Source organism: Falco punctatus, assembly GCF_963210335.1.
Source record: "Falco punctatus genome assembly, chromosome: 10".
NCBI classification, from domain to species: Eukaryota; Metazoa; Chordata; class Aves; order Falconiformes; family Falconidae; genus Falco; species Falco punctatus.
This window is the reverse complement of record NC_137590.1, coordinates 20,970,929-20,996,711: the sequence shown is the minus strand read 5'-3', so window position 1 is coordinate 20,996,711 and position 25,783 is coordinate 20,970,929. Positions and strand designations below refer to the sequence as shown.

At 41.9% G+C, this 25,783-nt stretch overlaps 1 protein-coding gene across 1 annotated transcript in view; it reads right to left on the bottom strand.

Annotated features, from left to right (window-relative positions):
- The window catches only part of FGF4 (fibroblast growth factor 4), a 46,338-nt gene extending 30,287 nt beyond the window's left edge, over window positions 1-16,051 (bottom strand). Inside the window, exon 1 of the mRNA XM_080404922.1 lies at window positions 235-16,051. Coding sequence (XP_080261048.1) covers window positions 235-538 — 304 coding nt within the window. The 5' untranslated portion in view covers window positions 539-16,051. The remainder of the gene's footprint in view (window positions 1-234) is intronic.
- Between the last annotated feature and the right edge of the window lie 9,732 nt (window positions 16,052-25,783).

The following is a 25,783-nucleotide window of genomic DNA, read 5'->3' as shown; positions in this document are numbered from 1 at the left end:
CGAGGAGCTCCGCCGCCGCCGCGCTACCCCCGGCGCCCACCGCCCTCGGGGCAGCCGGGACGGGCAGCGGCGCGGCGCCGTGGGCGGGCGGACTTTTTAGGGGAGCCGTGCACCCACCCTCCTTTGGGCACACGCCGCCTTCTGGGGGCAGGTGAGCCGCTCCGCGCCCGCGGAACCACGGTTCCGCAGGCGCGGAGCGGCTCACCTGCCCCGCCGCGGGGGTCGCGGGCTTACTGTATCGATTCTCGCTGTGGATCCCGTCGATGCGGCCGTCGGGCAGGACCTGGATGTGGAAACCGATGCCCACGTTGCAGTAGAGGCGCCGCAGCCGCTTGATGCCCAGGAGGTAGTCGCCGTCGCGGGCGGCGTCGCGGCGCTCGGCCGGAAGGCGAGCGACGGAGCGGGCGAAGAGAGCCGCGTCCCAGCGGCGCTGGCGGGGCCCGGCGGGGAGGCGACCCGGGGGGGGGCGGCCGCGCACCGCCCCCGGCCACAGCAGCCCCAGCAGCAGCGCCGGCAGCAGCGCCGCGGGGAGAGGCATCCCGGCTCAGGGGCGCCTAGCCACGGGCCGGCGGCCGCTCGCTCCGAAAATACGCTCGCCCCCCAGCTCCCACTTTATACCGAGGTCAAAGGGGGGGAGAAAAAAAAAAAAAGAACCAACAGAAAACAGAACAGAAAAAAACCAAAAACAAAACCCAAAATCAAAACAACAAAAAAGAAAAAACCAAACCAAAAAGCCAAGCGGGGGGTGGGGGGGAGGAGGGAGGGAGCCCCGCGCTCAGTCCCCCGAGGATCTGCAGTTTCCCTGGGCTGGCTGCATGGAGAGGAAATCCCGGGAGCAAGGGCTTCTGAACTTGATCTCAACTCCAGGAGTCTTGTCTGAAGTGCTGATCTTCTTCTATAGCTGCTCAGCCATAGCGCTTTAGCCCTCGCCACGATATTTATATATCCATGTGCGTTGGTACCTATTACATCACCACCTACTGCTGTCTGCTGCAGCCCTCCGGTTTAGCTGAAAGTCAAATTATCACCCCTAGATGCTTAACAACTCCAGAGCGTCTTGAAGGGAAAGCGTGAGCAGCACTGGTGCTAAACAAGAGGGACAGCACAAACTTTTAAAAAGAAAAGGTCATATTTTGCATTCATCAACAGCAGCTTCCTTCTCTCTTTCTTCTCTTTCCTCTTCTTTCTTTCTTTCTTTCTTTTCTTTCTTTCCTTCTTTCTTTTTTCTTTCCTTCCTTCCCTCTTTCCTTCTCTCTCTCTCCCTCCTTTCTTTTTTCTCTTTCTTTCTCTTTTCTTTCTCTTTTTCTCCTTTAAGTGCTTACAAATGCTAATGCAGGACACAAAAATCAAAGAATGCCCAGCACACTTTCCCCCCAACACAATGTATGACTTTATGGAAATCTGTGGAATTTCAGCTTTTGCTGTATCCAAGCGACATGGTTTACAGTTTGCTGGATGCAGAAAAATTCCCTTCATTAAAAGCCAAAACAGTTGTTGCATGGGAGGTTTAAGAAATGAAAAATGAAAGAACATAAAAAAAAATTAACAAAGGAAAGGGCCAAGGCTTTAATAAAGAGGGAAACATTTAAAGAGGCAGCATGTGCTCAAAAGTGGTAATAAAGTTTTTGATTCTAAATATCCCTTTAAGAAATTAGAAAGCACGGTGTTGCTCTGGAGTACAAGACATGTGGAGCTCCCTCTTGGTCACTGTACTGAGAGGGGCTGTAGTGACACGAGTTTATTCCTGAGCTTTAGAGGCTGCCCATTCGTTGCAAGTGTTGCTGTGCTTTTTAACGGTATGATTATTTTCTAATCTTTACTACATGTGCACTTAGATGTTGCTGTTGTGTCTTAATGGTGCAGCTGTTCATAGGTAATTATTTAATTTAGTTGAAGTTCATGAAAATGAAGCTCAGTATTTAGAAGTAGCTCAAGTTTTGACCCCATCCGTCTAGAACAACTTTGTTTAGAACAAATCCCCTATGTTTTGTCACCTCCCTTAGCGTAAGCCTCAGCCTTCAACAGGTTTTCAGAAAGAACAGGTGAGGAGATATTAGGACAATTTTGGAAGGTCCTGAATTAATACGAAAGTCTGTGTGTGGGGGGGGGAAGTGGTTTGTGACTCAAGTCCTTTATAGCCTGAAGACAGTTTAGCCTTTCACGCCAGTAAAGCTCTCCTGCTGTTCCAGCAAAGGATGAGAGAGGAAAGAGAATTGCCCCAAGCCAGATGACAGCTCACCTAGGTGTGAAAATCTCTGACCTTCGCTAAACCTAAGCAAACTTAGATGATGTGCTTTTATTTCTTCTTGTGAGGTGCATCTACACAGTGCGTGTGTCTCTCCTGCCACACCTCTCAGGATGGAAAAGAAACTGCTGCTGCTTTGTGGGTGATTGTGATCTGGGGCTGCAAAGGTAAAAGGCTCCTAGGTGTAGCTTTGTCTCAATGTCAGACAATTTCTCTGTGTGTGTTTAAAGACAGCACAATTAAGATTTTTCTCTGTGGACATTTACAGGCTGGTAAATCCATTGAGGTCAAATGCACAGACATTTACTACATTTCTGTTTGCATCGGGTCCATCCAGACCCCTCTTACACCTGACAATCCCAGTAGATCTGTTCTGGATGAAAGGGCTGTGCATCAAGCAAAGGCTACCTGCTCGCAGGTTTGGAAACTGCCCTGCTCTGCAGGGGCTGTGCTGCACACCTCATCCTTCCCCAGGGTCCTCGGATCCCACCTTACTTGCAAATCTGAATTATTTGCTGTTAGCAAAAAGCGGTGGATGAATTTGGGATTAAGTTTATTTAACCTCTGAAGGATCAGGCTAAGAGTGGTACTTCTGCCAACATACCTACCCAGCAGCTTCCCTCCTGCAGCGGGAGCATAGTCCAATGCCCGCAGCTGGGTCAGGGCCAGGTCTGCTCAGCCTTACTGCCACTGACAGCTATTGTCTCTGACCCAAAAAAGCATGGACTTGGAGGCCTTAGTCCTGTGAATGTGGAAGCGTGTTAAAACTTCCATCTAGGGATGTGCACTGGAGGCCCAGCGAGCTGTGGTACCTTCATCTCTTTGGGATGTACAGAAATGGGTCCTAAAATGCCCTGTTAGGCTTAGAGTCCATATGCTTGCAGGTCTTAAATGATTACACAGCACATCCAGAACATCAAATTATGTTGTCACATTATCACTGCTTAATAAGAGATGCTTCTGCAAGTTCAGTCTTAAACTTGTTACAGAATTAAATGGCACTTTTTCTTTCCATAAGGACTTCAAATGAACCTTTCTGAGAGGAAAAGCAACAAGTTTCCAGCTAGGAATGAAACCACAAAGTTTGGTTGTGCTTTCAAATTTTATATATACATGTGTGTGTGAGCTTGTGTCCAGTCTACCTATGACACACTAGTCCTGATGCTTCAAAGCTTTCTGATCCCCCAGTTGTTTGTACCTGTGAATAACCCATAGGGATGAAGACAAAGCAGAACTGCAGCATTTTCAGTTCACACCAGGTGTAAATGACGTGTGGAAGCTGCTGACTTTCAGGGTCTTTATGTTGCAACAGACAGTCTGCTGGAAATTATTGTCACAGGAAACCGTTAAAGCAACATATTCCCTACAGAAGCCAATGAAACCTTCAGCCAGGCTCTCCAGGGCAGAGCCAGGAACTGACCCTCCAACATGCCATCAACTTTCACGCAGTGAAGGGGAGCTGGTGTCTCCAGATCATCCCATAATTAATTCTTTTGAATCTTCCATATCATGCCATGCTCTGCTGTTGTGTGCCCCCTACACTTGGTGTAACACACTCTTTCACAGCAATAATTTAAATACTAAAACAGGTAAAATGTCTTCATCTTTGTATCGGCTTTGTTCTCTAAGAAGTGTATGTGGATATCACAGTTCAGACACCTCTGGTTTCCAAATTCCTCTAGGCTTAAACTATATATAAAAAGAAAGGATTCACAGAATTTGGGTCCACACCCTGGTTCAAGTCTCATATCATGAATTCTGAAAGATAAAGGGAAAAGAAGAAGGAATCTGGAATATCTGTACAATCTTTACAGAAATTATGCTGCAATTGCACTGGCGTGGCAGTCATCGGAACTTGGCTCTGTGTCTGTATCTCTAAAGGGGTCTAGGTCCGCAATTTAAGAATCAATTTACATATTTATTAACTCCAGTAAATAGATGTAAATGACCCTGAAAGATGTTGCTCATGAGCTTTTCTGCTGAAGGCAAATATTGTGCTGAGACCCTTTGATCTGGAAGGATGGGGAGTGGACTAGAGGGGGCATGGAGAAGTATATTGTTGGGAAAAAATCCCTTTCACCATGTTTGCATGCTATGAAGACATGGTAAAAGAGCAAGCCTGTATGCCAGCTCCCCTTCTGCGTACGCCCCCTTTAATTATGATTATTTTGGAAGACAACTACCCAGCGATCTGCAGAAGGGACTCGCCTGAGAAAGCTTTCTCACGTTCACGTCTGGCTGCCTCTCTGTGTGAGCAGAAGCAGTGGTCCCGGGAGAGGAGGCAGGCTGGAATGCAGCGCGGGGCTGGGGGCCCAAGCCCCGAATGGCTGGGGTCGCTGGGAGACCTTCGCCATCCAGGCCTCTGTTGCCTGCATAACACACATACCCACACACAAGCTAGTGAGTCATATGCGCTTTTTTTCCCCCCCCTGTCCATTTGCAGCTGGTCTATTTGATCTCTGTGTGCCTGGGTTGTTTGCTGTTGTGAGCGTCTTGCCATGATCAAAACCTTATTATCTTGAGTGATGTTGTAGCGTTATATATTGGAAAAGGGCAGTGGAGTATAGCAGCAGGCAGCTACAATGCTGGGCAGATAACAAAGGCACCAATAACCTCTCTCTGGTGTATTTGGATTGATTCAGTAAGGGGATTGAACATCACTTTGCCTGTGATGAGTATGGACTTTTTCAACAGCTACTCCCTCTGCTGCTGGTGAGCTTGTGCAGTTGTGCATCTCCATGTATCTCCGTATAAAGCAGAGATCACAGAGGACATGACTGCATCCATCTGTGTGACTCTTTTAGGTCTTCAGCAGCTTACATGTCACAGTTCACACTTCCAGCTTGTGACTGGGCTGCTCATACACACCCGCTGCTGCAGGGATGGGCACCAAGGAGCTCCAGCTGGAAGATCAAGCCACAGACATTTGACTTTCTGTGAACGACGTTCAATGTCTTAGCAGCTTCTTTCCTCAGCATCTGTACTTGGTTTGTTTGCTTTATTGCTTTTGAGCTGTCAGTTTGCTGTTCCGGCAACATCAGCTCCAAGGTGTGAGGTGTTGGTGTGGTGATAGCGACCCTCTGGGAGACCCAAGGCCATCAGCCAGGCAGCCTGATGCGGTCACAGAAAGCGATTTCCCTGTCCTGCTGATCCTTGTACTGACTGACGTACAAACAGCTCTCAGGCGAAGAAACACATCTGGACAATCTGTTATACACTCTGCTTATCACTCTGTTTCTGCAGGCTGCAGCTTTGCCCCATGCTTTGCTTTCCGCTATGCATTCCCCACAGCAATAATTCCCAACCCCACTGTCACTACTGCTCCATATTTACAGCAGTTTCCTTTGCTCTGCTGGCTTTTGCTCTGTTAGCAGCTCTTCTTGCTGCACATGCTTCCTGTTTTCCACTACCCTCTCCCTTCTTCTGTAGCTGCTCTGCTCTCTTCTCCACTCTCACGACAAAATGTCAGGCTAATAGAAATGAATGCCCTTCATGGAAGTTACATTCTTGGCAAAGGATGACTAAACAACACCCAGACCTTAACTGCAGGGCTGAAAGTTGCATCCTACCTGGTGGATCTTCTGCAGTCACCTTTATGGTGCTGCTGCTTACTTGAATAAGTGAACTAAGTAAGTAAAAAAGTAAGTAAAGTAGAGTGAACTAAGGCTAGCAGAAAATGAGCTTTGGGGAGTGATATCATGAGGACCAGCAAAGGAAGGAATTCTTAGCAGCCTTCAGTGGGATTTCTCTTTGCTGTTGTGATTTACTGTCAGCTCCCGAAGCCTGAGATGCTTTTCTCTGGAGTGGTGGGATGAGCGGAGAACATGGAGGATCTGAGGACTCCTCAGGAGTATCACTGGAGTTTGTATTATTGAAGAGCAGGACTCAGTGGGATGGGACAATGGAAACATCCTGGGAAGTCATCAGTCAAGCCAGATAATTTTTAAGAGCAATAATGTCACAGGGTGTTGCAATAGTCTCACAGCCCTCACCCTCATGAAGTTTGAAAGGAGTTTGGAAGGGAAGTCTGCTAAGAACCTAGACGGAGACATACGTTCAGAGGGCTTCAGTTATTAATGCAGGTCTTTTTCAGAAAACTTACTCATTTCCCAGCCAGGCTCAATCTTACACTAAAACTCACATGCTTATACTTTCATATTCACTGCTGACATTTCTGCATATGCTATTTTGCTCTTCCTTGTCCTGTATGCTTTTTACCTATTGAAATTATAAACAGTTTAAAACTAAAAATATACAATTTTTTCCTTTTGTCAGATTATGGCACACATACTTTTGCTGATACATTACTTGACACGCTGCCAAACAAAACTGGTAAAAGGAAACATAATAGAAAATGAGTTTTGAGAATCAGGGTAAGTGTTTGTTAAGCTTATTTTTATTATTATTATTGTGGGAAATAGTAGCTTAAGTTAACTTTTTGTGTGAGAATGTTTTAGCTGACTTTGAATGTAGCATAATTGGTTTGCATGAGTCTGTTCAACATGTGGCCTCTCTTGCATGAATCATTTTTTACCAGTGGCTAATGTGAAGAAAACTGGCTGTTGTAAGCAAATGACGTGTATTGCTGAATTTTAAAACTTCCCAGAAAAGCACCACTTAAAATCTGTCAGAACATATATGGACATAGCTGTACAATTCATAACCTCTCTGAGCATGTAGGAGACTAGCTTTTCCAGTTGACCTTTAGTGTCACAACTGTGAAACAAATGGATGTCTCTTTTCCTTATTTACTCTTGGACTTTTTGCGGTGTTCATCACTGCAAGTTCTGAGCCCTCTCAGAAGGCAGTGGCTGTATCCTCAGAATACCTCCATGAGCTGGGTGTTGCTGTCCTCCTTCCCAGCCCATTGCTTGCTGTTGGCAGTGAAGAGCAGCTCTGCTGCCATCAGATGTGATGTTTTCGTGTATGTCTGGGGCGGCAAGGGGGGAATCAAGAGCAGAGACGTTGTGAAAGATCTGTGTGATCCATCGCGGTTGGAGAACCACTGTGGCAGAGATTCTCAAAGCCTGGTCTAGGCAAAGTGCTTTCCCAACATGGCACAGCGTGCAGAGAATGTACAATGTTGACTTTGATCCTCAAGGACAGGACAGCTGCTTGGGTTCAGCAGGACCGTGGCACTCACCTACACCAAGAGGCACAGATGGGCTCCTTTGATTTTTGGGCAAGCTCTGCACCTTACAGGTTGCATGGGGTAGGGGCCGGAACACAAACATCCTGAAACCTCTCCAAATACTCTTCTTTCCTAATAACCACCAGCAGTACTGGCAATGGTGAAAGACTTATCTTGCACTCTGGCACACAAAAAGCCCTGAAAGCAGTTATAAACCCACAGTTTAACAGACAGCTCGCTCACAGAAGTACTCAGTTCAGTGCTACATTGCTCCTGATGAAGTCAGCCAGAAAGAACTGGGTTTTTGAAAAGCCAGGTGAATTTTGGAAAAGTGAAATGCAAGCCATGAAGTATACACAGGTAACAGCTCCTGAGCTTCAAGACCAACCAGCATGGAGGTTACTCATCAGATCCTGTGTTGCTTGGAGTTAATGACAGCAGTTATATATTAGGTAAAATGTAATTTCTTACCCTTCAAGGCATATGGAAACAAAAGATAAGAAGCCAGATATATAACAAAGAAACACGTTGCAAAGTCTGTAGAACAGGTTATCTGTCAACAGATGCATCAGTTATCTGTCACCAGACATGTCTAGAAGACTTATCTTAGGTTTTAGCATATCGTTATTCACTGTCTTTATGTTGTTTAATAACAGGCCTTATGGATTACAATGGGAGCCAGTTCTCACTCCAGGTTTGGATCACTTGGATGATATAAGTAAGTTTTGGATGAATGATCCTTGCCCAGAAAAATTCCCTCGATGCCAAGAAACCTGCAGAGATGGCATACTGTGTTGCTCTATTTTTGACTTAATTTTTTGGTTCCTCTCGTCATTCAAGGCCCAGAGCAACTTCATTCTAGTCAGGCATTGTTGTATTACCTGAATTTCCCTTCCATCTTTCTCACTTCACTAATAGTGCTGCAAGAGCTACAGTAAGATCAGCATTACAGGAACTAATACATGCAGGTTAAAAGACAAGCAAAAGAAAAAGGGAGAGACCACTCCTCTCCTTTGGGATGATTCCTGGTACTGTTCTAAGAGAACCTTTCTTGCAGGATCTATTTTTGTTCCTGCAGATGAAAGAAGGAACAGGACTGGACTCAAGTCACTCTGTTCAAGGAAGCCACACAGACTCCTTAGCTCTCAGCAAAGAGTATTCAGTTTATGATTTTTCTTCCTTTCAAAATATGTTTATATTTGCACCAAGAGAATGTACAGTTTTCATACTGCTAATGTGCTCTGCAGGAAGAGATCGTCAGGAAAACAGCTTAGATACTTACCTTACTTAGGACTGCTTTTTTTTTTTTTTTTTTTTTTTTTTTTTAAGATGTGGAACGAGTTAAATGCAAACTTGAAATGACCATTTTAAAGATTGTCTTGAGAAGAAAAGAGTCTTAAACCAGGCAGACAACAGAATGAAGACTTTGGTATTCTTACTAGTTTCCCAGGACTAACCCATGATTCCCTCCATTAGTGGATTGGAAGCTACCTGGAAATAAGCTAAGTCTCCTTCCTGAATATGCATGTCCTGCAAATGTTGAATATAATAGTGCGGTCATCTAAAACCTGTTAGCTGTCCCATGCAAGCAGAACATGTCCCACAGCTCCAACATTTTGACTTTGCTACCACTCAACTGGAATAATGGGTAAACTATTGCATGAAAGACACTGACTAAACTCTATTCTCACTCATTTCCATGTAATTTCCCAAGATAATGGAATAAAACAAAAGAAGTGGAGCCTATAGAAAATCTGATCCCTACGAGAGACACTGTTTTTATGTTCAGAGCACAGCCATTTGGAACAATTATTTTTATATGAATCTCCATGTACATTATTATTGATATTAATGGGAATAAAGAATGTACACACAAGCTGTTAGAATCAGGACAGTGGGATGGGAGCGATACATAACAAAGAGAAAATTCCCTGCCCAGGGAATTCAGACAGTGCTGTGCAGTCACTGCTATGCTATTTGCCACATGCTATATACAGTCACAAAATATTCCACCCTGTCAGAGACATGGCCAGAAAAAGCCTTGTGAACCCCAAAGTCTTACGGTCTTATAATAACCACTGAAGCACACCCTCCACCACAAAAGGAACACAGCAGAGCTCCTGCTGACCTGCACAGGACAAGCTGTATGCAATTTATTCTACTATGTAAAGAACCAGGTAAAATCAGAGAGGTTGGTGTCAGTACATCCATGGCCATTTAGCATTTCTCTGGAACTGGGGCAGGGAAACATTTTTGGCTACCTTAATGAAACTTCATAATGCTGGAATGCAGTATTAAAAAAATGCCTGGAGTTTTCAGAATATCCATTTATTTCAGTGGGTAAAAACTAAATTTGGGCACCACTTTTTGGGTGAAAAAGGATTCCATCACAAAAAAACCAACAACCTTTCAAAAATTAATGTCTTCTCCCCCCTCTTCCCACTTCTTAATTTGTAAATTTATATCCCTGAGAGTTGTTGGACCAGCGTTCTAGGAGGCTACTCATCATTTGAAGTTCAAATGCAGGATCTCGGAGAAACAAAAGGCACGGGAGTCTTTATGAATACTTCTTGGAAGATGGAACATAGTGATGATACAATAGTCCTTACTGTAAAATGCCATTCCTATTGTCTACAACACTGTACATATTATTGTCATTCCTATTACTATTTTTCTGAAAGAAATCGGTCTAAGACTTCAGTTACAATCCAACAACAAATGGGACAAAACAGCAAAAGCAATGAGCTGCTGACTGATTTGTCTTCCAAAACCCTCAGGAGCTACCAGTTCTCAATAATGTGTCTACATGCTTTAATTACAAATTACCACAATCACGTTATTTTCATTTAGTCTTTATTGTCCAACATCAGCGTAGCAACCTGGATGAACAGTACTTATCTGCTTGTGTATTGGTTTTAAGAAGAGGATGGGTCAGGTCACACATCTTGTTCCATGCAAGAGGAGTGACTGCAGAAGGAGGGGAGCTGAAGTTGATCAAGACATCATGCCAGGACCCCCAGGAACTAAAGCACTGTGCCAGACCAGGGCCACCTTTGGAAGGATTGGACCAATCCTGAAGATCCTGTCAACTGATGGAGCCCAAGGAAGCTGAGTGTTGGTACTGACTCTACCTTACACTAAGAGGGTAAGATGGAAAGCCTGGCTCGGTAGACTTTTTTGTAGAGTGCTGGACTGTGGCTCCAGTAAAAATACCACTGATTTGGGACTGGAAGGTATTGGAGGGAGTAGAGAGCCAAGGAGAACTCAAAGCTACTCTGTTTGTTTGTCTAGAAGTCCTCACTGAACTGCTGCCAAAATGATTTAATAAGCATGTTATTTTTGGTGGTAGTGACAGTTTTCACCATCAGTATTTGAAGAGGCAAGCAGTATCGTTCATAACAAACATATTGCAGTTTGGTGATGTGTTACACCTGCAGTCAGACCTCCTCTTTCTTGTCCTCTAAAACTCCCCTGATCTTTCTCACACTGGCTGGGGCCACTTCTAGGGAGCTGGGAGGACAAAGCAGAGGAGGGAGAAGAATCGTGCAGGCAAGCATTGTTCTACATTAGATTTTTACAGAATTTAGAAAGTTCCTCCCTTCCTCTCATCACCACAGTAGTTTGTTTAAATTGCAGCGGGAAAATTATGGAGTGTAGATAAAAAAGCTACCCCAAAACTCCCTCCTGTAGCAGCCCTGGTGCAAGTGCAATCATAATTCAGAATCAAAAGAACAAAGCTTGCACACTGTTGTTGTTTATTATGAGCAGCAAATTGCCATTATTTTTTACTGAGCCTGAGGGGTGGTTTGAAACCCATTCTCATGCTTCATGGTGTTTTCAACTCAACATGAACACAGGCTGCAGAGTTAGCTCCCAAATACATTGGATCACAATTTGATGATATTGGTGAAGTGGTTTTGGAAACCTCTTTTGGGGCTGTAGCAGTTTGTACCCAACACCCTGCTGTGCTACTACTGCTCTTTCAGAAGCTTCAGCACTTCCAACCCCATGACCATACTCATTTATGACAAAGTTCCATAGTACTATATATTATTTAAGCTTCTGTGATGATTAGGGAAAAAGGAGAGACATTCCATCAGCTGCAGAGGGGAACATACAGAAATGCCTTTGCTTGTGGACTAACCCTCTGCTGCTGGAGGAGCTGTGATACCCAAGCAGAGAGCTTACAAGAAATCAGCAAGATATGTTTAAACAGCAATTTGGAATCACCAAATACTAGCCAAATATATCTCGCTGTTGTTATAGTATAAGTATAATTACTGCTATTATTAGTAGTAGCAATAGTTTATTACTGGTTATTATTAGTCATAATTTTTACTGTGGTACCACTTAGGAATTCCCTTAGTAGACCAGAGTGCCATTGCAGTATGTGCTGTAGCACTGTTACCATGACAATTTTTCTCTGTTTGCCAGTGTGTTTTGGCTAGAGAGCCAGCTGTTGACTAGCTGTACTCCAAGTTGCCGAGCAATAAATCCCAAACCAAATTCACAACCAGATTTCTGCTCCAAGTCTCATTCTTGTAACTTGCCACATAGGCTCTGCGACTCCACCTGACTGCATCAAGTCACTCTGCACTAATGCTACTCTTTCACTGAAACAAGTGGCACCTAAGTCAAATTTTTGAAAATATACATTGCATACCCATTTGTGTAGGTAAGCACAGGAGATACTGCTGGCAAGATTGACAGTACAGAAAGTATTTGTGAAAGCCTCTGGGGAAACAAGGGAAGATGAGAATGATTTCTTTGTAATAAAAGAGAAAAAGGTTGTAGAAGCACATTATATTAAGAAAAAGGCATTTAACTAAACAGGTTGAGACAAACTCTGTGAAACGTCAGTGATTTCTTATAGATGAGGAGATTTCCCTTATAGATGAAGAGAGATCCACAAACTATTGGCCTGGCTTTCAGCTTGGCATTGAAAGTACTAACGTTAATTCTTCCAAGACAATATAGTCATTTGACTTTATTTTTTCCTTCTTATAGGAATATGTGAAATTGGTCATCACACTTAGAGAATGAATTGTGGTGTTTACTCACAAGTGATCCCCTCCTTAAAATTTTCACAGCCTTCTAGACAGAGGTACATAAAAAAAAAAAGTGCATTAGAAGTGTGTGGGGAGTCCTCATGTGTTCACAAAGCCCCCAGTGATTTAGCTGCCCCAGGACCATGGGCGTGATACAAGCCTGTTGTCACGGGACTGCAAGCCATTAGCATCTGAGGGCTGTTGGGTAAAGCCACGGTATGTGAACTAATGATCCCAAACCATTACTACCGAGTTGAAATCCTTATCACAAAAGCACTATGGCTGTGATTTGCATCTCTCCAATGTGTGGGTTCAGTAACTTCTCCATCTGTCATTACCAGTAATCTCTCTTCGTAATCTTCCTAGTACCTCTGCGTCACAATATCCCCACTATAGGTGTTGTGTTTTCTAATGGTCCACTTAGCACATTCAGAAGTCTTCCATGCTCACACTGTTGTTTGATTATGTCTTTCAGGGTTAAGATCTGATCAGTGTATGTACACCCTCTTCTGAAGCTAAACTGACTTTCCTTAAGCCTACTATTCAGTGGTGCCTGCTTTCTTGTTCATGGGCACTCAAGCAAATGTAGCCTCAAACACAGCAAACAGGCTAATGCCTCTTGAGTTTTATATTCCTTCCTGCCACTTCCTTTTCTTTCTCTTCAGCTTGGTGTAATCACATCTGAATACCAGGGACAAGTCCTTCCGCAGCTTTAAAAAGCATGGGGAATACCTGGCTCTGTCCCACGGGTGACACCTTTGTTGTCAGCACAGCCAGGAGTATGTGATGCTTTTGGACAGCCATCCATGTGTCATCCTTGGATGGATCCAAGGAGCAATGACATCTGTGGGACCACTGCACTCTCCTTGATGGCTTTTGGTCTCGATCCTTGTGCTTGGCACCGCTGTTGATTGATTTTTTTTAAAAAAAAATTCCTAGCATAGATTACCAGTGTTTTTTTCAACAGGTTTCCACTCTCACTTCTAGCTTCTCACCTAAAGTCCTGAGTTTTCCCATCTCCCTTTTCAATAAGGTCAACTTTTGAGAGACAAACCATCCCAACAGGTTTCTGACTGTTTGTGTGGAGGTATGGGGCTGTGTGAGTTTGTGACCTACTGCACTTGTTACCTTCCAAAGCACGGCTTCAGAGATAGGTCTCTGAAGGGATCTATTTAGAAATATTGATAAATTACAAGTACACCTGCAACTTGGTGTTAGGTCCTAATTTAATGCATACTCAGCCTTTATTCAGGCTAATCACAAAGTTGATCTGTCTCTTCACACTAAACTTTTGTTAAGGGGAATTTTGTCCTTGATCACAGTTTATCTGATTAAATACCGATAAAGGTGTACCATGATTCAGGCAGGCAAAATACTGCATTTAAAGGAAGGTGAACATTCAGACTTACCTGTTGTGATCAAATGAAAATAGCAAGCCTTAGTTTCCTCCTTTGGGCACCTTGGAAATAGCTTTCTGAGGATTCTTTCCATCGCTGGCAGAAGGCTCTCAAAATTTACAGGTGTAGCGGCCAATTTCCAGAGAGAGGCTGCAATTAAGTTAGGTCTTCTTGAAACAAGTGTCCAGTCACTTCTTGCCAAACAGACCAGTGTCACTGGTACTGGAAGAAAAAGATAATAAGGAAAACAAATATTGTTTTGTTAATCCTCTTACATTCTTCTATTGTTCAAATGCTGCAAACTTCGTGTAAGGCATCACACAAATATGTAGCATAAGACTGATCTGAACAGCTCATTAGTTCGGTTAGTGCTGAGTTATATTGCACATCTAAAACAAAGCAGTACTATTCATGATACAAGCACAACACATTATAAATAAAAAATTTAGAAGTTATGACAATCAAAATCTAGTCACAACAGCATTCATGCCTTGCCGTTTCAGTGATCAAATCTGTATTTTGTTAAAAAAAAATTCACAAATAAGTGATTAATATCATATTTAATAAAAATATCTCAGGATCATGAGGAAAATTTGTGAAGTTTTATTTCTGCTACAAATTGGTGTAAAGATTAGGGCTCCCAGCTCAGGTTCCAGGGAGACATCTTTCTTCCATTGCATTTTTCTGTGTTCCTTTCTGTGCCAACTCTTATAAAACAAGATACCACAGGATTTATTTCTAAAAATCTAATATTACTGCCTTGTGGTGAACTGAATAGTACAGATTCCTTCTTGATAATACTGTCTCATGGGATTCCTGCATGGTAACAGAATCTCCTGGGATTCCTGCCTAGTAACCATATCTCACTGGACTTTGGTAGTATTTCTCCCATTGGATAACCCCAGCCCCACCAAATAAGCAGTCATAAACCTTATGCTCTCATTATTTTTACATGACATTATTTTACTAATGTCAGATCCTGCACTGTTTAGATCAGTAGGTTTGGTTCATACCCCCCCTTCCCTCCCACCCTGATTTTTCACTATGTTAGAATCAGGGCTCCAAGATAAAAGATTATTATGGAATATTTTGTTTGACAAGAATAACATTAAGAAATACTTTTAAAGTAGCAATAATAGAAATATTCCATGGCTGGTTTATCTACATACTGTTATTCAACTCCTGCAGGACTTACACTTAGTCTTTAACCATACACAGACTAGAAATGTTTTTGTAGTTCTACAAGTGCAATACTGTAACAGTTCTTCCTCTTCGTGCCAGTGAGAGAGATCACAGCTAAATATTTCAAAAAGGAATATACTGACTGAACAGTTATTGAGAGCAGTTTTCAGTGAATGTCTCTGCTGCAGCTATAGATCAGTAATAAACCAACAGCCATAAATCACTTATTATTCTGCTTGGTTTTGTTGTAGCCCAAAGGCTCACTAAAGTATCAGGACTCCAATGCACCAGGTACTGCACCCTTAAATAACAAAGGGAGCAGCCCAGCCTTTCTGTTCTTTGCCACTCTCCCTACCCAGTTGTTCATAGCAAATTGAAAAGGGATAAAAATTATTCCAAAAAGCCCACAAACACACAGCATTTTCTTCTTGCAGTCCTGCCCAGTATCTCTGGACACTTCTCCAGCTTCTACCAGGATGTGGGGGTCACCCTGGGAAGGAACAGTGGCTCCACTTGCAAGGTAACAGGCCCATTTCACAGGGTGTAGACCTGCTTCATCAGCCTGTAAAGATGAAAGCAATTCAGGAGAGATCTGCTCTGGTTCACCATGTGAGGTTTCCATGCTCAAAAGTTTTGGCTCGAGCTTTCCTTTGACTTATTTAGTGTTTCTAATGGCCCACTTTTGAGAAGATGAGATTTTTATGGTGTAGGGATCACCTTGATGGAGGGATTGCTGCTGAGCTGGGCACCAGCCCTTGCTCATGGGAGCGCAATTTCATAGTGTGGTCATATTGCCATGATACACCTCTTGGAGGACCCAGCCCTAACAGTGCAGGTCAAATAAAACATTGATGGGCCCTGTGAAGAATTATTCAGTAAGCCTTGTGTCACCAAGCTCTAGGTGTACCAACAGAGATCAGGGCAGGTCTTGACTACCATCTTCCTGGCACGGGGTGCCTTTAGCAGAGCTCTGACCAGCTGAAGCTCTGGCTCAGTAAGAGAAGGAAAAATTGAAACCCAGCCACTAATAGAGCTTGAGCCACAGTGAAGGCAAAAAGCATTGTATCTCCTGCTGTGTGTTCATGCCAAAAAAATGGACATATGCCATTTTTCCTTTCCACAGCTGCCTCTCAGTCCAAATATAACACTCACAACTCCAGATCTTACAGTTGTTCTGAGCTCTTTTTTGTATCCAGACCATGCTTCAACACCAGCTTTTCTTTGGTCTTTATCAAGTCTTTAAACTTCATACCTCTTGAAGATACAAGTACCTGTGATAACAATCTCTGATTATTTTATGTTATTTTTGAAAGGATCAATAGTTTCTGAAGCACTTTCTGAGGGTTAAAAAAAATATATTAAAAAAATGACTGATGCACTTGATACCAGATCTGCCAAAACACCTTTATCCCTAAACTCTCAAATTTCCATGTTTTTAGCCACCTGAAGTACCTTTGAAATTAGTAGGTAGATAAAGCAGTTGAAAGGCATTCAGGAGAATCAGTGGTTTTGGTCCTGGCTGGCACCTTGGTACCCTCTGCAATGACTGGAAGGGAGGGCTGTATGTTCTGGCTATTGCTATAGGGTGTGATGAACAGGAACGGTGTCAGATTAGGGTCTGCATCTCCACTCTGTTGCCTTTTAGGGTACAACTTGCTGCTTGGACAACAAATTGAGAAAACTGTGTTGGAGCCTTGTGGAAATATCCACAGGCAGCCTGGACAACGAAAACAGGAAAAAGAAAACACTTCTTAGCAGGGGGCTTTTGACAGACTTTTAAGGGGGCATTCATGACTTTCTTGTGAGTCACCACCCCAAAAATACTGTAAGTGCTATTCGTTCAACAGGGCTAGCAGTGCAAGCTGGAAACAATCTAGGGAACTCTCATCTTCAGGTCAGTGGGGGCTGGCAGCACGGTCGCTCTCTCCCTGGGAACGAAGGGCGAGACGAGAAAGAGCACGGCTTCAAAATTGCTCTCGTGCATGCTGTGGCTGGGGACTGGCACTGCAGAAAGGGAAGGGTTTATTTGCTGCCCAGAAGCAGAGCTGTGGATTCCCTTTGCAGCTCTCGTGAGAACGGGGGTGATTTCCTACCCACCCCATTCCGCCTTGCTTGAGGGACGATTATAGCTAGTAAAGATTTTGCATACAACTGGAACAAAAAGAAGGTGTACAGAGCTTGGGGGAGAAGCATGAAAATTCCTGACATCCCACAGTGCTTCGTCTTCTGCTTGGAAGGGTCACAGAGCAACTTTGGTGTTTATCCCGTTTATAGCCCACAGAACCTTCTCAGGGCCTGAAGCCCTCCTGCTATAAAAATAGGGGAGAATCCATAAAAGCAGCATCATCTCATATATAGCACAAATCTTTTCTTACAAGATAGGCAAGAAGCTAAATGCCTTAATTAGAAGTTCACCAAGTTATTTTTTGTATGTTGCAGCTAACAACACAGAACATGGACTCCTGATTGAATACCAAGGCAGTAAATCAATGGAGGGTCTTTGCTACCGTTCATGAAATGCTCCAGCTGTGCTCCTAAGGATTATAATGTCAACAGAACTCTTGATTTGAATCACAGCCTTGCCTTCACTCAGGGGCCATATATTAGTCATGAAAAGCAGACAGAGTTTCCTTGCTCAAAGAAAAGAGAATCACTGAGCTGAAAATAAAATGGTGATGTAGGGGAGGAATGCTGCAATGCTGTCAAAGGAGATGCGTGGCAAATTTCAGCTAAAAACCTCTAGAAATTTGGACATTAAGACATTTCTCCATGTTTGTTTAGTATAAATTTCAAAAGTCAAATTTAATTTTTCCCAACACATTTAGACAGTGCTCAGGCACCTGATTAAGTGCTCAGCTGGTGGGACTCCTCATAGCTCCACCAAAGCCATTACAGCAATGCCAGCTGACTTCAACCACAGATCTGGTCCTTACTCAGAGTATGATATATATCAGGAAGCAAGACATGGATCATTTTAAACACAGGTAAATTTGTCTGGAGAACAAATATGTTTCTGAATATCACTTGTGGTTGTATTTCTACTTTAGAGCATGATCAATGAAGACTAGACTGTATTCCATCAAACTGGATTCCTGAAAGCTATGTAAAAGGTATAGTTTTGCCTTTAGCAAAACACTTGAAGTTTCCCAGGAATCTTTTGACATTTAGCAGGTGTTCTCTTGCAATGATTGTAATAAATCTTAACAATCCACATACAACCAGGAAAAAAAAAAAAAGCTGAAGACTCTCCTAATGATGACCTTGAAGCTGTTGACGAGGTCACAGTGGTAGTGTCATACTGCAGTTTGCACATGTTCTTACTTTTTTATTCCTATAGGAATCAGCTGCTGCCAAAGTACACATGATACAAACTAGAATCTTGATTATCCAAAGCTCAGTCATAGTCTCTGTTTCCTATAATACAGTTCTATCCCTGGTATTTATTGCTTACATTGAAAAGTATCTCAGTTATTCAAAACCTTGGTTACTCAAATTCAGTAATTGGACCCATTAAATCAATTTGCAAGTAATTCAGCTGGCTCGAAACCATTTCCCCCTCTTACAAGAGCAAAGGTTTGCACAAAACTATTAAAGAAAGACTGAGTTTTACTTTGAATACTTCTATTGAAAGCAAAAAGGAGGAAGATATCTCAGAGAGCTCGAATATTGCTTGGACTCTGCGCAAGTTTTTATCTTTGCAGGAACAAGAAGACTGGCCATTCTTCCTCTCTGAAATGTAGAATTAATTGAAAATTCTGCTTTTCACTGGCACCAAGGTTTAACAGTAGCTCAAATACAACGGGGTTGGGGAGTTGAGCCAAGTTCCTGAAATGTAATACTAGATTTTACTGCACTGACTCTTGCAAAGTCACGATACCCAGTGAGGATGATAGTAGCCTGTTTCCTGGCTTGGCATTTTGTTTATTTTGCTTCTCCACCACCACACATGAAGCCCCTGCAGAGCTGTGCCAGCTCATGCTCCCTTTATGATCTGCAGGTTTGTAACCAGGGCTCATGCCCATGACTACCACGATAAGAGTGTTATTGATATCAGATTGTCCAGCAGCCTTCGTGCACAAGTCTCATCTTGTTGTTTCCTTGCATAACGTGAACTTCTCTTCTCGTGGGGTCTCCAAGTACAAATATGCATGTGCCACTAAAGTTGAATACACAGTTTTACAACTGTTGAATGTATTACTGGTTTGCCATTGCAAACAGTCTAGCCAAATAGAAAGCATGAGTTTGTTTTAGACATAAGTGATCTTGAAGTATCACATCTGCAAGTAAATGATGTCATCTGTGTGAAAACATGAGTTTTGATTGTCTTGGATAAAGTGCTTTACTCCTGGAAGTGTGTGCAGAATAAAAGCCTTACAAGCCTTCCCCTGGCAGGGTTCTCCACAGCAGTTTTCTAAACTGATTTGGTTTCTTCTTCTTGTCTCTATCAATCTCATAGAGAGAGTGGCACCACAATAGCAGCTCAAGGTATTAAAGTGTTTTTCTTATCTCTCTTTGCATTTTAATCTGTCTGTGTCTCTTTTCAGATTTTGCTTTATTGAGGTTGCTATTGGAAGAGAGACACAAAGTGCCCTTCAGTCTTCCTATAGCTTTTTGACCAAACACTTTATTTTTTTTTTTCTTCCTTTGTTTAGCCATACACATTCTTTACATGGGCCATAACCTAGATTTGATCTAAAACCTACCAAGAAAGCAAACTCTTACCTATCTTTGTAATTAACCTTCAAAACTGGAATCTTGTTCCAATATTTAAACACCAGAATATTCCACACACAGACTTTATAAGTTGTATTATATTATAAAGGTTTATTTGTTTTATATGAACTGTATTGTTCCATAAATTTAGAGGGTTTCATCTCACTGTAGATACCATGGGAAACCTATGCAAATAAGTGTATCAGTACAAATAAGAATTTTTTGTTTTAAGCTTAAGCCTACTGTGTAAAAGGAGTTGGATGGAGTGTTTGACTTATGTCATAAGACAGTGGCATTGTAAAAATCATAGTTTTTTGAATATAGATTTTTAAATCAGAACTGTCTTATTTTTTGTTCTTGGCAGAAAAGCCAAGATTTATTAGAATTTAAGACAAAAATAAGTATTAAGTTTATATTAAAGTAATCTTACCTTGTACTGATCTGCAAGGCCAGGAGCCAATACTCATCCTTTAAGAAGAGATATTAGTAGAAAGCAAGATTAGGTTCCTTCCTCCGTTCCCCACAGGAGATGCTCAACCTGCTAAAAATCTGATAAAATTCCAGGTCCTTATTTTCATGCCCCCCCAAAACCCCTCTACATAATCACAAACTCAAATAGCTACAAAACAAAGCCTGGGCCCTGAGTTAAAACACCCTTACCCCTCTTTCTAGCAGCTGAAGCCTTATATTTGCCTGCAGATCAGGTTTCAGAAGCAATTGAGTTATGGGGTTTATTGCAGCCCCTTGGGGAGACACTACAAGCAGACGTAGCCATGTCTTTTATGGGGATTAACAAGTTGATTCTGGCCAGAGGATGGTCAACAGCTGCTTTCTTTGGGCACAGATGTAGGGAACTAATGAACTTGTGCCCCTCCCCAGGCTTTAAGAGAGGTGTGCTGGAGCACCTGGGGCTTTCTTCTAGCACAGGGGGGCCTTTCTGAACCGTGGTGGGTTTCTTTGAGATCATTCTGGAGCTGGATGACTAGGCTGTTTGTGTGCTTTCAGGCTTTCTGGGAGAAAGTTGTTCTTACTTTATCTGTGTAAGTGTTCTATCTATGTAGCCCAGAAAAGAGAAAAAGTAAAGAAGGAATTGTCTTCTCTGAAAATGTATGCAGGAATATGGAACCAGAAGGAAATTACTGGGACTGCAAGAAGGAAGGTTGCAGGGGACAAGGCTTTGGTGCAAGTTCTTACTGAAGCTGAGAAAATGCTTAGAGAAGTACACAGCAGAAAGGGATGATATAGAACAAAAAAGTGTATTTTATCTGTGCAGTACAGAGATAAGGGAAAACAAAACATTGAGTTGAGTTCTCTAAGAAAAAGCAAAAAATATGTGGGGTCACCCTGCTCTGTTTAGATTATGAAATTCAGAGCATTTAAAAAAAAAAAAAAAGAAAAAAAAAGAAAGAAAAAATCCTTTCTGAAAAGCTTTGTTTTACCATCCTGGTCCTCCCCCAGGAAGGTTTTATAGAATCTCAATTTCCTATAGCTATTTTTGAATGTGTTTGCAGTAAAGCACTGGAAAAGCAATGTGCTTTTCATCCAGAACTGGGAAAAGAAGGGGTTAATCTGATCCCAAGGCTTTTCTTTCCATATGAACAACTGAATATGGCTAGCAGACCCTCGGAGCAGACAGACTATAGGACACAAATAAACTCAGTTTCTGCTGCTGTAGTTTTAGACCCATGTTGCCATGAAAAAATGTCTAAGGATTTAAGAATAATTTTCAGTTGGTTTCACGGTCTGAGCAACACATGCCTGTGAGACTCCGTCTGCAGCATAAATCAATCATGTACAACCATACTATATCTATGCTGTGCTGAGTAATGTGTGTCACCTATCTTCTAGTGCCACTGTCTCAGAGATTGCCACTAGGCTTCTTTCAAGCTACTTCATTTCTCGCTGCATAAAGTAATGTTTTTGTGACTTTTCCTACGAGGAACATAAAAGGAAGGTGGAGCCTTGATGTGCTGCCAATTTTTGGGGGGGACTCCTACTTAATGGAGTATCTAAAGATACTGAATTCTGGTTGTACTTTATGAATGAGCCCATTTCTCCCTTCAAAATCCACACAAGGAGTAATTTCAAAAGATAAAAACTGATTTAAGACAAATTATTATTTTTTGTGGCTGGTTATCACAGACAATGTGTTATCCAGACAGGATAATCAAACTTACATGAAGTACTTCCAAAAAATGTTATTTCCAAATGAAAAAGACATTCCATTCAAAAACATCTTAGTGTGAGATCTTGTGGTATTTTGACACTATCAGAGCTAGTTTTCTTTGCTCCAGGACAAAAATTTGCAAAATCAAGCAGGCAGTGTCAGAGATGTTTCCAAATCAGTAGAATTGCACATCCCACAGGGGCTGGATCCCTCAAGTGCTCTGCAGCCAGCCCCACTGTCCTGTGCTTCTCTTCTTTTGCATTAACATCAGGATGTCTCTAAATTCTCTTCACAGACAAATGACTGTTCTTCAAATCCAGACATTTCAGACTCTTAAAGATGCTATAGTGTTTAGGATTGTTACGGTAGGAAAGCATAGCATTTTCTTTAATATGTAAAATTAATTCTTTAATATGTAAAATTTTCTTTAATATATAAAATGAAGACTATGAGCTTGTTTCTGTAGTCAGAAAGGGGATGTACCCTGGATTTCAGAAAGGCTTCTCTTCTGCTATGCAATGGTGGCATCTGAACTATTGCAGAACTAAAACGGGACAGTTCTCTTTAAACATCTAAATTTGGAGGTGGCCCGAGAATGCTAACAAAGGGGGATAGTTACCATCAACTGTTCTTTAATTATAGATCTGCTTGTTCACCTTCCCAAATCCTTCAAACCTTCCGAAAGGGAACAGGAGACATTTGAACTTGAGCACCACTGCAAACTTCAAAGGACTATTTAAGACAGTTAAAAAAAAAAAAAAAAATATATCAATCAATGCAATACATTTTCTCCCTATGCAAAGCATTTTACCTCTGACAATCCAAGAAGGAAGAATACAAATCTTCTTTAATAGAAGAGAAAGCAGATATGTGAACTAAAGAATGGATATCTTATCCAAGCTATTCAGTTTTGTTATACTCCTTAGTTTTCCCACATTTCCCACATTTCCCTAGGGTTTTATACACATTCTCACTCTCTTTCGCCTTCTGCTTTGCTAATTCATGCAGCTAAAATAAACCTTCTCAACATCATGCTTATAAGCAGTGCTTTCATCTGAGGAACAGCACATCCAAAAAGCAAGGCACCTTTTGCTTACAAAAAAATAACTTTCATTCAAATGTGCCCCTGATGTGTTTACTGCACACGTTTACAAAAGTCTGAAAGTACTCCAAAATCTTGTTTAAGCTTTCACAGTGTTGTAATGTCAGGTGGAAAATTATTCAAGTCCACTGAGAGGAAACAGAGTGGGTCCCACCTCCTGTGGTGGGAACCGGACTGTGCTGGAGTCAAACCATGCAATTATAGCTGAAAAACTGAATTTTACAGTACAAATTGGTTCAAACCACTCCAACAGAGTGAATTCTTTGGTGTATATGCTGCCCAATAGCTTCCCTGGAGATAGTAACAAGAATGAAATTTGGCCTCAAATTGGAGAAAAATATGTCAGATTCCAGTAAAAATCTTTACACATAATTACTTATGCATCTGTTTTAATTAATGTAATATGTTCAGGTCTTTTTTATATTCTAGAAGCTGGTTACTTCTTTTTGCTGTCACTTTAGTGGCCACAATATGTGTAAAACCTCATTTGCAGCTGGAAGTGTTCCCTTCCCTGGGTTAGTTTGTCTCTCAGGGTTGTGTCCATGACACAGGCATGGCTGAGAACTTCCATTTCCCATTACAGGTGCCACCTTAACCTATACACCAGCAAGTGAAGAACATGAAAAACGCCACAAAGGAGGCAACCTCCCTCACATTGCCCATCTCCCCACTTACAGCTAAGCTTTTCTGGGGACAAACCAAGGAACTCACTATTGGAAAAATGGGTGTAGCAACAGCTAGGAATCCACAATCAGTTTTAAAATACCATTGTCAGAACAAAGAAAAAACAATTCTTCTGTCCCCAAAGACTTGTACAGCTGTGATGACATGCTGAGGAGATCAGAAGCAACCAAGGGGTGATCAAAGACATCTCACATCCACTTCTTAAGCTCTAGAAGGTGCAGTAATATCTGTCGGGATCTGGTTCATCAGCAGACACTCTTCATGGTCTCCTGTTTTTGACATGTTAGTATCCTTGCCCTGTGCCTTATCTCTCCACAGAGAACCATAGAACCTTAAATGGTTTTGGTTGGAAGGGACCTTTAAAGGCCATCTAGTCCAACCCCCCTGAAATGAACAGGCCCACCTTCAACTAGATCGGGTTGCTCAGAGCCCCATCCACCCTGACCCTGAATGTTTCCAGGGATGGGGCATCTACCACCTCCCTGGTCAACATATTCCAGTGCTTCACCACCCTCATTGTAAAAAAATTTCTTCTTTATAGCTAGTCTGAAAAAGGGGGTTGGTGAGACTGTCAGTGGCCACAGCCATATTCCACGCTGTGATCCAGATGTGTCATGAATATTGCATCCTAGAATCAGGAAGACAAAGTGAAACATGGAGATGGACGCAAAGCCCAGGCTGCTTGTCTGTGTCCTGTGCTTGGGCCACTGTGGCAAAACGTGAAGCCCAAACTCCAACATCAGTCTCTTGACCATAAAGTCTGAAGGGCTTGTTGTTAGGTCATTTTCAAATCGTATCAGGTATAGCTTCTGTTAAGTAAACGCTAAATTATTGGTATCATGAAAATACTCTAACAAGATGCATTTGAATTCATGCGGAGTTCACACATTTCATCCCTCCATGTGTTGTTTCACTTGTTTGCTACTTTGTTGCTGTATTTTACTGCTAAAAGATACTTCTTTTGTGACTAGTAGAAAGATGCTACATTTGTTACCAATGAAAATAGTTTGCATTCCAACAGGCAAAAAAGAAGAGCTGTCAGTAAGGTCCTTCTGTCCACAGATTATTGTTTTGATAAGACAGATCACAGCAGTTCCTATCAAGATCTTTTTGGCAGAGTGGCATGCTGATCTCCTTGCAAATGTTTGGTTCTTAGAAAACAATTCTGTACATAATCAATGCATAAATAGTTGTCCTAATTGAATACCTCTTTTTACAAGGCCTTCAGCACGTTACTGGTAATTAAAACCTAAACATTTCCATTCTAGGAGTATAAAAGTATATAGAATCTTGTTTTCTTTGGGCTCAAAGATGTAATTGTATTTCATGTATGTATGTGACATTCAGTAATTTCAAGAAGACTAAACCTAGAAAGCTTTGGGTTAATTTATCTTACTATATTTTTGGAGAGTTACATCGTAAACAGCTCTCTTTTAGTGCTCTCAGGTTTTGAGGCCAGAAAAAGAATTCCTCATTCTTAATGCAATTTATTACACATTTTTTCCTAAGGAAAATTTAATATAACTATACAATTAATGTGCATATAAATATGAAGAATCTTATGCTTTATATCAAATACAAGTAACTTTAAGGTTCAAAGTTTTCAATGTCATCATTAACAGCTTTATTTTCTGAGGTTATTGTTTAGGTCTGAGAAAGAGATTCTGGACGTCAATGCACAGTGGTGGCAGGGTGCTCAGGGGAAAGGCTTTTGCTGTAACTCAGAGACTTTTCAATGGTATTGTTCTGGGATGTCTCATATTGCCCTGCCTGGCTACAACTTTAAATATATTTACTCATCTGTTCCTCTAAGCTCATATTTACTGATGAGGCTGTGAATCAAATATTTGATGATGAATATCACTGTGTTGTAACAGCTTTCTTGTCTAGATTTTTTTCAGCCTGAGCTGTTCTGGATGGGACTAAACCTTCTGAAAGCTGGGGGAGTAACCACATCCTCGATTCAAACAATTATAAGAAACAGTTAAGCCTTGTCGACTGAATAGTTGAACTAATACCAGCCCCATTCCAAAACCAGGTCCATGCAACCACCCAAAGCAAAGGCACGTGTGGTCAAAAGGATTTCTTTGCCTATTGTTTTGCAGAGGGTTGTA